General features: G+C 43.6%; 2 protein-coding genes across 7 annotated transcripts in view; both read right to left on the reverse strand.

Moving 5' to 3' along the window:
• stx17 (syntaxin 17) overlaps window positions 1-3,687 on the reverse strand; it is a 10,435-nt gene extending 6,748 nt beyond the window's left edge. The window contains exons 1-4 of one of the 2 annotated variants that reach the window (XM_076281174.1): window positions 3,503-3,687; window positions 3,053-3,299; window positions 1,496-1,561; window positions 1-22 (exon numbers count right to left, since the gene is read on the reverse strand). The exon at window positions 1-22 is cut by the window's left edge and continues 186 nt beyond it. In XM_076281174.1, coding sequence (XP_076137289.1) covers window positions 1-22; window positions 1,496-1,561; window positions 3,053-3,175 — 211 coding nt within the window. In that variant the 5' untranslated portion in view covers window positions 3,176-3,299; window positions 3,503-3,687. Of the gene's footprint in view, window positions 23-1,495; window positions 1,562-3,052; window positions 3,300-3,342 lie in introns of both variants that reach the window. The other variant, XM_076281175.1, reaches the window with a different exon arrangement.
• A 2,802-nt stretch (window positions 3,688-6,489) lies between these two features.
• nr4a3 (nuclear receptor subfamily 4, group A, member 3) overlaps window positions 6,490-10,000 on the reverse strand; it is a 20,562-nt gene continuing 17,051 nt past the window's right edge. For all 5 annotated transcript variants that reach the window (XM_076281180.1, XM_076281179.1, XM_076281178.1 and 2 more), the window contains one exon: window positions 6,490-8,357. In XM_076281180.1, coding sequence (XP_076137295.1) covers window positions 8,086-8,357 — 272 coding nt within the window. In that variant the 3' untranslated portion in view covers window positions 6,490-8,085. The remainder of the gene's footprint in view (window positions 8,358-10,000) is intronic.

Genomic DNA, 10,000 nt, shown 5'->3' on the forward strand with positions numbered 1-10,000 from the left:
CCCGCAGGTTAGAGCGCAGTTGCTGCGCGCGCGCACACACACACATGATAATGTTACACACACATATATGCGTCCTGTTAAACTGCTGCATCAACCAAAGCCGTACCACTTTAACCGATTTAATAACTACTGCAAATCTACCATATCCATACAGTAGATACAAAAGGTAACACACATGCACACATGTTCAAGAGCGTACAATTGATTGTAAAGCATACAAGAGAGCATGAACATGTACAGCGTACAAGAGAGATGTGTCTAGGTGCTCACACACACTGCTGAGGTATAGTGTGGGTCTGGGTCTGGAGAGATCCGCTGTATTGAGGCCTTCTCACTAGCTCTCTGCTGTTTGCCTCTTCCTGCTTTGTATGCTCTTTCACATGCTGCTTAGTAATAGACCCTGAACAGGTTCTTCACACACACACACACACACACACACACACACACACACACACACACACACACACACACACACACACACACACACACACACACACACACACACACACACACACACACACACACACACACACACACACACACACACACACCACACAGAAAACGTAAGACTTGCCAATCAATGGCTGTGCCTCAGGCAATCATGCACGGTCAAGGGTCATCAGCAGGCCAGTAAGAGGTCTGGTCAGTGTCATTACAGACAAGCATTCATCAACACAATCATGCTGTAACTCTATGTACCACTACACTGACATTCATATGTGATGTCAAAACTACTCATAAACACACACACACACACACACACACACACACACACACACACACACACACACACACACACACAGTTTATAATAATAAATCACTAAATCACACACATATTCAAAATAATAAGATAAAAACACACTAGCTGGAAACATCCAAATGACCTCTCAATTCATTAACACTCATACTGCATTAGTGTTGGACTAGCCGTTGGCTGGACGTTGATGCTGTCTACCTCTAACCTTCCTTCCTTCCTCTGTTGTTGTCTCTCTACTGTCCTCTCGGCCGCCCCCCACCACCCCAGCCCACCCCGGCCCAGGAGATGCACTTAAACAATGTCTGCCGTGTCTCTGAGGCAGTGTATTGTCCGTCACAGCAACACAAGAACACTCCTTCACTCCTTACACACACACACACCCAGCACGCCAGACACAGGAAAGCTCTCACAAGTCCCACAAGGCAAAAGGTGTGCCGGGGTCAGAAGCACACACACTCTCACTTACACTCTCTCACACACACACACACACACACACACACACACACACACACACACACACTCATGTGTGGACAGCACTCATATAGACTCTCCAATGGAGACCCCACACCTTCACACATCCTCAGCACCTTCAGAATTTGGTCTTTATAACTGTTTTGTGCACTATATGCTTTCTACTGACTCCCATAACCTTGAGTTTTGTGTGTGTATGTGTGTGTGTGTGTGTGTGTGTGTGTGTGTGTGTGTGTGTGTGTTCATCCACATGTACTTGTGTCTGACCTGCACAGTGCGGCTGGAGTTGATGTGTTCCTGGTGGAGTCTGTCCCATTGTCGACATCTCTGAAACTAAAACAGAACCATAGTGAGTGAGTGAGTGAGTGAGTGAGTGAGTGAGTGAGTGAGTGAGTGAGTGAGTGAGTGTGTGTGTGTGTGTGTGTGTGGAACAGAGGAAGAAAGCTAATCTATGAAACTCTACTCCAGCTAAAGAAAAGGAGATCTGTTGTTAACACTTGGATATTACAGTTTTGATTCATTTATTTACCACAAGACTTCATTTCTTCGAACTGACACTTGCATCTGCCAACACCACTGAAAGCTTCCAGTTATTCCATTGCACTTTGGGTATTGGGTTAATTCCTGGCGTCACTCTGATTGATTTCCAATTGATCTATAAATACCACAAGATGTGAGATGTGTCCATACATTCATATTTTGTGGTATTGAGGACTGATCAATCAGTGAGCAGAGAGAAGTGGTCAATGTTGACTCTGAACCCTGACTCAACCGTTTACTGCTGCCTTTGACAGATGTCTAACAAGACCATTGAGACCTATTGATTATTTGACAAATTGATGGAAACAGGGTAGTGTTAAACTGTAGTAAGAATTTGATGAGGTCAGATTATATGACTACGTTTTATGATTATCTTTTTTAGAATGCATTTTAATTGAATCCACTTCAGTGAAGTTGTAAGACTTATAATGCACGTCCATTCCCTCTTGTCCTAATAACAAAAATGTGTCTCTTTCTGTGAATAGGGAGTTATTCCCTTGCTACCATCGCTATAAGTGATGTGAATGCATTAGTATTGGTGTCCCCTTAGTTCACCTGGAGTAAAGCATGCATTGAGCCCCAGCCTGTTCTTTGGAACCTCTGCCCCCCCCCCCCCTCCCTCTACCCACAAACACACCGCCTCTCATCTGACCTCAGGCAGGATGGTGTACTTCCCCTGCTGCGGTCAGCTTTGCTGATGTCAGAGCAGTCCCCCACATCCACCACTATTTGATCATCGCTTCCTGACCCTGACCCCCTTATCTTGCCTAAAAACCTATGCCCACAGCAAGCTGTGGCAATGTTATAGGCAGATAATTTACAGCGCATCTGACCCTTCTCAATACATACAGGAGTCTCAGCGTTTCTGTCTGCTCCATTAAAACATTCAGGTGTTATCAGACAAGAGTGACTAAGACTGACTGACATACTGTTTATTTAAAGAATTGTTAATTTTAGAATGTTTAAATATGAATTGTCATATGCATCTCAGCCAGTATTGGATTGACACCATCCCTACAGTCGAGCATTTGTGTTGTAGGCTAGTTATCTTGTTCTTTTTTGTCGGTCAGTCTACCAGATTTCTGGAGGTCACGAGGAATTTGTGTGAGCACAGTTTATCGGTGTTGTTTTGATGTTGTCAGTCTGTAGACTGCCAAGGCTGTAGGCTACTGCATCAGTTGGCTGCCCGTAGCAGCATAGGCCTATGTATGTATATCTTCTGCAGTGTTTACTCTTTCTATGTGAGTTGGAGCGATTGGAAGATTGTGAATGTATGGCGCGTACCTTTTCTATATTGTGTTGATGTTGCTGAAGTCTCTGCAGATCGGTAGGAATAGCCACTTTGGTAAACTTATGGATGGGCGGTTCCAGGCGCCTGAGCGGCAGTTTGCCAGTTCCCTCCGCCATGGCAGCAAACTTTCGCTTACTCTTATTCCAGCGTCAGGACAATGATCTTGCTCTCATGCTAATCGTCTTGTGAAAGTGAAAGACGAAACGTTGGTAGAGCATACTACACCAAATCTTCCCAAGTCTTAGAAGAAGTAAAAAAATAAAAGTTATGATACAGACGATACCTTAGTCATAGGTAGCAGCAGCGTACAACTTGGTTATGATTGTTTTGGCTAGTGAGGACCCATTTGCCAGCCCAGACAGTGAGAGAGAGAGAGAGCATCGGACTTGTTGACTTGCTAATGTTAGCTTGTAACTGTCTGGCTCCAAGACATTAATACTCACATGATCCAACAACGGGATAAACCGCTAGGGAAGAACAACCTCACTGAAGAATGGCAGCTGACAGCGAAATACAACAAGAAATGACAAACCAATAAACGGCATGTAGAAGATATCGCAATTCTTCTGTTCTAGAGCAGGTTGCTTTCTGGCGACTGACAGCGATGTAAACAATTAACTTTTTCCGGAATGTGCACCAGTGAAATGTTTCCGACGTAAAAAACTGCACATAATTCTCAAGGGTGGTGATATTGAAAAAAAAAAAAGAACAACCAAAATGGAAGTAGTTGCTCACGCACAAGTTTAGAAGCAGTTACTATTCTGTTGGTGATTTATTTCATGTTTTATTAAAAGAGGGATTATTGTTATTAATATTTAACGCTATACACTCTGGTTGATATAATGAATTAGTCATGAATTCTTCAAATAGCAATGAACTGACTTCCACTATAAACAACACACACACAAACACGCACGCAAACGCACACACAAACGCGAGCGCCCGCGCGCGCACACACACACACACACACACACACACACCTATACACACAGACTGTGTCTGATCAGTGTTTCCGGATTAAGAGAACACCAACAGATTAACCACATGTGTGAACTGAGCCATCCGACTAATCTTACCTCCTTTGTGTGTGTGCATATGTTAGTGTCCATATGTGTGTGGATTCCACTTGGCCCTTTTCAAAGTAACCTAGTAGGCCTTATAGCCACAATAGCCTAATATTTGAAAAAAGTTATTTTTTTTGTCTTTTCACCAAGATAAGTGTGTGTTAGCCTATGCGTGCTGATTTGTGTGCTAAGGCTTAAAATATTGAGGCCATGTTCCTTTATTAATCTACACACCCGCACACACACACACACACACACACACACATACACACACACACACACACACACACACAGACTGTAGACTACACATATCTTGATATAACTGTGGTTAAAAGTTACTTCATTCCTCATCATTGATTTTAAAATTGATCATCTCTTGAAAGGCTATGTAACTAGCCAAAAGTCCTATGATTCATCAGTTCAGTTGTAAGATCTGATACCAACAGTTAGTGATGCAAGAAAGGAGGGCTGCTCAAACGTTCCATCTATTTTTGTCTTCAGTCTTTTTAAAATTCAATTGCCCATTTGGCTCCATATCTAAATGCCACAAGTCTGAATGCAATAAGTTGTGCATCAGTGCACAATAGCATGCAAACCATAACTTGAACAATAAAATGGTGCATGCCTCCCACTGACCATCGCTATGCAAATTGTCACCCACTACAAACCACATGTTGTTTTCTTTCTTTCTTTCTTTTTTCAGTCTTTCTTTCTTTTCTCCTCTTTTTTTCTTTCTGTTATCCATGTTGTTGATTTCTGTCTCTGCAATGGCATTTCTAGCTTGAAGCGTCCCATAGGTTTATGACCTTATAGGCTACTTCTGGCCTGCCTCTATTTTGTCAGCGAGCTAATGTAAGAAAGAATGCAATTTTACATGGTTAATATCGCTCATGCACTTAATTCCTGATCAGTGTGCTTTTCCAGGCCACCAACCAAGATATAGTATAGCCTACGACAGATGATCTTGTCCTCAATCATGCTGCAAGCTTACTATCCATTGGATAGCCTGGGAAAAAGCATTGTGTGGCCTGGCCTAAATGTTGCCTAAATCTCTTGCTTCCATGCAGCATGCCAATAAAACTTCAGATGAATTCCATGCATTATCCATTAGCCTACTGCAAAGATTTACATATACAATAGACTAGGCTATGTAAAGAAACAGACAATTAGCCTATTTGATGTCATGAGTTTGAGCTAATTTGATTTAATTAGCCTGTCCTGTTTTTATTCTTATTCATCATTCTAGGTTATATCATGAAAAAGCAGGAACTAAGCTCCGGAATGCAGCGCTGACATCACTAGGCCTATTCAGTGTTCACCGGAAACAATAAGATTCTCATATAACGTGGTGTTGTCAAGACAGCATTCGGGAGAAGCGGTCTGGTGTTAACCAGGCTCCGGTTCACCAGTTCGCCCATCGGAATGCTAAAGCATGTTCGACTTGGTAGCTGGCCATGGTCCTGGGACGCCTGCCCTGTAGCGGAGTTCGTGTGTGAGCGATGTCCGACAACCCCCTGTTAAAAGAGAGCTATAGGCTCATATGAGCTTAGTGAAAAGCAATAGGAGGGGGAGGAAGTGTGATACTTTCCTACACCGGTGCGCATGACGTAGAAGTGGACAGGTAAGGAGGGTCTAAGCAGAAGTGGAAGACATTCCTTCCAAAATTCGTTTTAAAACATAATTTAAGGGCAGAGGCAGAGTAGCCTACCTCAGTAGGTACAAGTCTTTTACCAAAATGGATATGACTAACATTTGCATTAACAGATGAGATGCATTCAAACCATCACTCTACCGAGTCTTCGTTTTTATGGTAATGTAAAAACAAGCACTAGATATGTGCGCATCGTGAAACACAATTTCTACGTAGAGGGCAATCATCTATTTTCAGTAACACTCAATTACACTATAATGTATGACCAAGGGTTTGGCTTTGCTGACCCTAATGATCTGCTGTTCGTCTTTCTACAGATTCTATTGTGTTTAAGATATAGAGGATAACAGCTTGGCAATTTTTATAAATAATGATTGATCAAGACTGAGAGAGAGAGAGAGAGAGAGAGGAGAGAGAGAGAGAGAGAGAGGCTGTAGCTCTGTATGTTCTAAAATGTCACCATGTCGATCGATTTGGCTTAACGAGGGCTGGGGGTCTGATCTGATCACACACACACACACACACACACACACACACACACACACACACACACCTGAATCTAATAGTCCCCTATCAACACTGCCAACGTCTCACATCCATCTATTTAATACCAGCCCCGAAGACACACGTAAATGCACACACTCACACTTGTGCACAAACACACACAACATACACACGGACCATCTTGAAAGAAAAACAGCACAAGAGGCGAGACTGAAATCATTTAAACTATTTTATCATGTCAAAGTGCTGAGCAGAACCTCCAGTGAAACAAAGAGACAAAAATAAAACCAAACCAAGAGACAGTGGATTTTTCCCCCATTTCTTCTTCAAAAAAGAAACAAAATAATGCACAAGTTGTACCACAATAGTTGAAAAAGGCTATCAGATATAAACACTTCAAAATATTAGTTTTTTTTTGTGTGGTAATATATTTATATATTTATATAGTTTGAATCTGTCTTGGGTGGGCTGTAAAGAGTTCTCTCAGCGCCGCAGTCTTTTTGCAATAAATACAGGCAAGCGCAAACACACACACCCATGCACAAACCCTTTTCCTCTTCCTCTGTACAAATCAAAAACAACAAAGTCCTCATTGGCAATAATGGCATCAATGATATAAACATACAAAAGACATATTAATGCGGAATGTATCACCCCTTCTTTTCACCCTTCCTCCCTCTCCTTTGTCTCCTCTTGCTCCCAATCTCTCGTTCGGTCTCTTTCTCCTCCCTCCTCTGTTCCCTCCACCCCTCCCTCTTTCCCTCTCTTCCTCTCTCTGTGTCTCTGTATCTTTCTTTAAGTGCTCAGCTACCCCCCCCCCCCTCCCACTGACTCACACTGGTGTTCCGTCGTCTTGAAGCCCTACATTTTTTCTGCGTTTTTATTTCACGTCTTATTTTCAATATAAAAATACTACAGCAAATTCAAGTTCTGAGGAGCTCCGTTGTCGTAGAAAGGTTAGCGCGGCACAGCTCAGTGCTGTGCGCTGTCTGGGGTTGGCCCCGACCTTTGGCCTTGCGGGCAGTGGCTCTAAGGACGGAGTCTTAGTATTCATGTCAGCTAATGTCAACTACAGAGCTGGAATTGCAGTGTGATCCTGTGGGAAAAGCACTTCAGAAATTGCACTTATACGCAGGAGCTGTTCTCTACCCTCTCTGCCTATGCTCTAAGAACGTGTGTTTGTGTGTGTGTGAGTGTGTGTGTGTATGTGTGTGTGTGTGTGTGTGTGTGTGTGTGTGTGTGTGTGTGTGTGTGTGTGTGTGTGTGTGTGTGTGTGAGTGTGTGTGTGTGTGTGTGTGTGTGTGTGTGTGGGCATTTTTTGTATGTCGTTTTTATTTGCATGTGTTTATAACTGAGAGTTGCGTTCTGTTTTGGGCCACAGTACAAGAACACACGCGTGGACAGACACTGTGTAGTCTCCTGCAGAAGGGGTCCCTGTCTGAGTATGAGTGATGAAGAGGGGCTTGTGTGAATTTGGGTTGTGACATCAGATTCACACTGTCTAGGCTCAAACTACACACTCATAACATAGGTCTGTGCACATACCCACCCACCCACGCACACTCCGTCGTACCAAGTATAAGAAATGTTCTGATTGTTTTGTTGTTGTAGGTTTGTTTGTTTGTTTTTTTTCCGACCAATATTGTACGTCCTGTGTGCGTATATGGGAGATCATGGGCATTGTAGTGCGACCTCCTTCCAGATAAAAGTCCCGTCGTCCACAGCCAATTCTGCTGATGATGGCACCCCCCCGGACCATACGTCTGGAAAAGTGGGCGTGTCTTTGCATTTGAACGAGCGAAGGGCTCTAATAGGGCAGTGTATCCAAGAACCTATCGATGGCTGGAGGGGGAGGGACCAAGTCCTCGAGCTTCAGGTAGAAGATTCTCTGGAGGCCCTGGGTCCGCTGGGTCCGAAGCTCAGCCCTCACCCCCACCACGCGGCTCAGCGAGGGGGGAGCTTTCCCTGCTGCCGCCCCGCCTGCACTGGAGCTGAAGCCCAGGTGATCCCGCAGAGAACAGAGGACCTTATTCTGCAGCTCCTCCACACGCTTCCGATCCTTTAGACCAGGACACTGATCTATGGAAAGAGACAAAGGACATATTTAATATTTGTTTGTGTATGGCAACAAACATACTTAAAAAAAAAAAAAAAAGTTAATGCTGTTCAGTACACAGTATCGTTTTTGTGTCTAATAAAACATGCTTAATTTGAGCTCAAACAAATTAATAATTGAACTATTAGTAATTGAACTAAACTGAAACGGGGCAGAGAATAAAAGGAGATTTCAATTAGGAGCAAGATGCAGAAAGAACTCATAGGAGTAAAGATATGAGACAGTGAAAGAATGAGAAAGAGCAAAGAAGAGTAAGATAGGGAGAAAAGATGAAAAGATAAAGGAGGATAGAAGAGAGATACGAAAGTGAAACAAAAAACTGAATTGGCGAGAGTATAGTAAAGGCAAACACACGGCTTACAAAAACAGTCACACACACACACACACACACACACACACACACACACACACACACACCGAGCCAACACGCGCACACATGGCCCGTCCTCTCAGGCTGACTTAAACACAAGTACTTGAACAATTAGCTGGATTATTCTGGGTGGTAAGCAGACAAGCCCCATTAAGAGCAAAGCTAATTGAGTTTCCCATGGCAACCCTGCAGCCTGGACAGCTACTGGACACACACAGACCCACTAGGCATTTAATGTGAGGCCAATCTATTATGTCACATACAGACACACACACACACACACACACACACACACACACACACACACTCATAAACATACACACTCAGCCACTGGCTCCTAAATGTGAGACTAATCTATTCATCAGCGAAGGAGAGATGGAACGCAGTGTCCTGACCACACACACATACATACACTCACACACACACACTTCACTACATTTCTCTCTTGTCCATCCCCCTAGACACACACACGCACACACCAGCATATTTTGTCTTTGTATAACTAAATCCAAATCATTGTTAACCTCATACAAACTAACTAAAATGCCTCAAGGAGATTCTGTGTGTGTGGCAACCATCAATGCTCTCTCTCTCTCTCTCTCTCTCTCTCTCTCTCTCTCTCTCTCTCTCTCTCTCTCTCTCTCTCTCTCTCTCGCTCTCTCTCTGCCGCTCTCCTGCAGAGTGGGATCAATGGTCCTCACAGCTGACACTTTTAGGAGGGTCGATAGGCAGAGCGAATGAGGGAGAGACGGAGGGACGGACAGATCAGAGATGGGGTGGAGGAGGAAGGAGGTCTCGTCTAGTGGAGCTCTCTGCTGAGTGCTGTTCAATTCCTCTACAGAGCTAAGTGCTCTCCAAACACACACACTTGGGCCCCTGAACGTGCACATATCCTGCACTGATATTGAAACAGTTTCCACTCCCTCAGCTGGGTTCGGGAGCACGTTTGTGTGTGTCTGTGTGGAGGTGGCATGTTTATCTAAAACTAAGCCTCAAATCATCCCTGTTTACTCCCCAAAATCTGCATAAATCTGATGTACATATAATCTCCATATAGATCAGAGTAAGCAAAGAATGATATGACATCAGGCTGGTGTGTGCGTACGTGTGTGCATACGTGTGTGCATACGTGTGTGTGTGTGCATACGTGTATATCCAGTGTTGGAGTTAATGAGAGAGAGACAGCGAGTTTTATGTGTATCATCAGAAACATGTTTGTGAGTGTTTAGATATGTG

This window comes from Alosa pseudoharengus, unplaced genomic scaffold (assembly GCF_046254945.1).
Source record: "Alosa pseudoharengus isolate Yale_2024_CS ecotype anadromous, Long Island Sound unplaced genomic scaffold, YU_APseudo_1.1 YU_APseudo_1.1_scf_12, whole genome shotgun sequence".
Lineage (NCBI taxonomy): Eukaryota > Metazoa > Chordata > Actinopteri > Clupeiformes > Clupeidae > Alosa > Alosa pseudoharengus.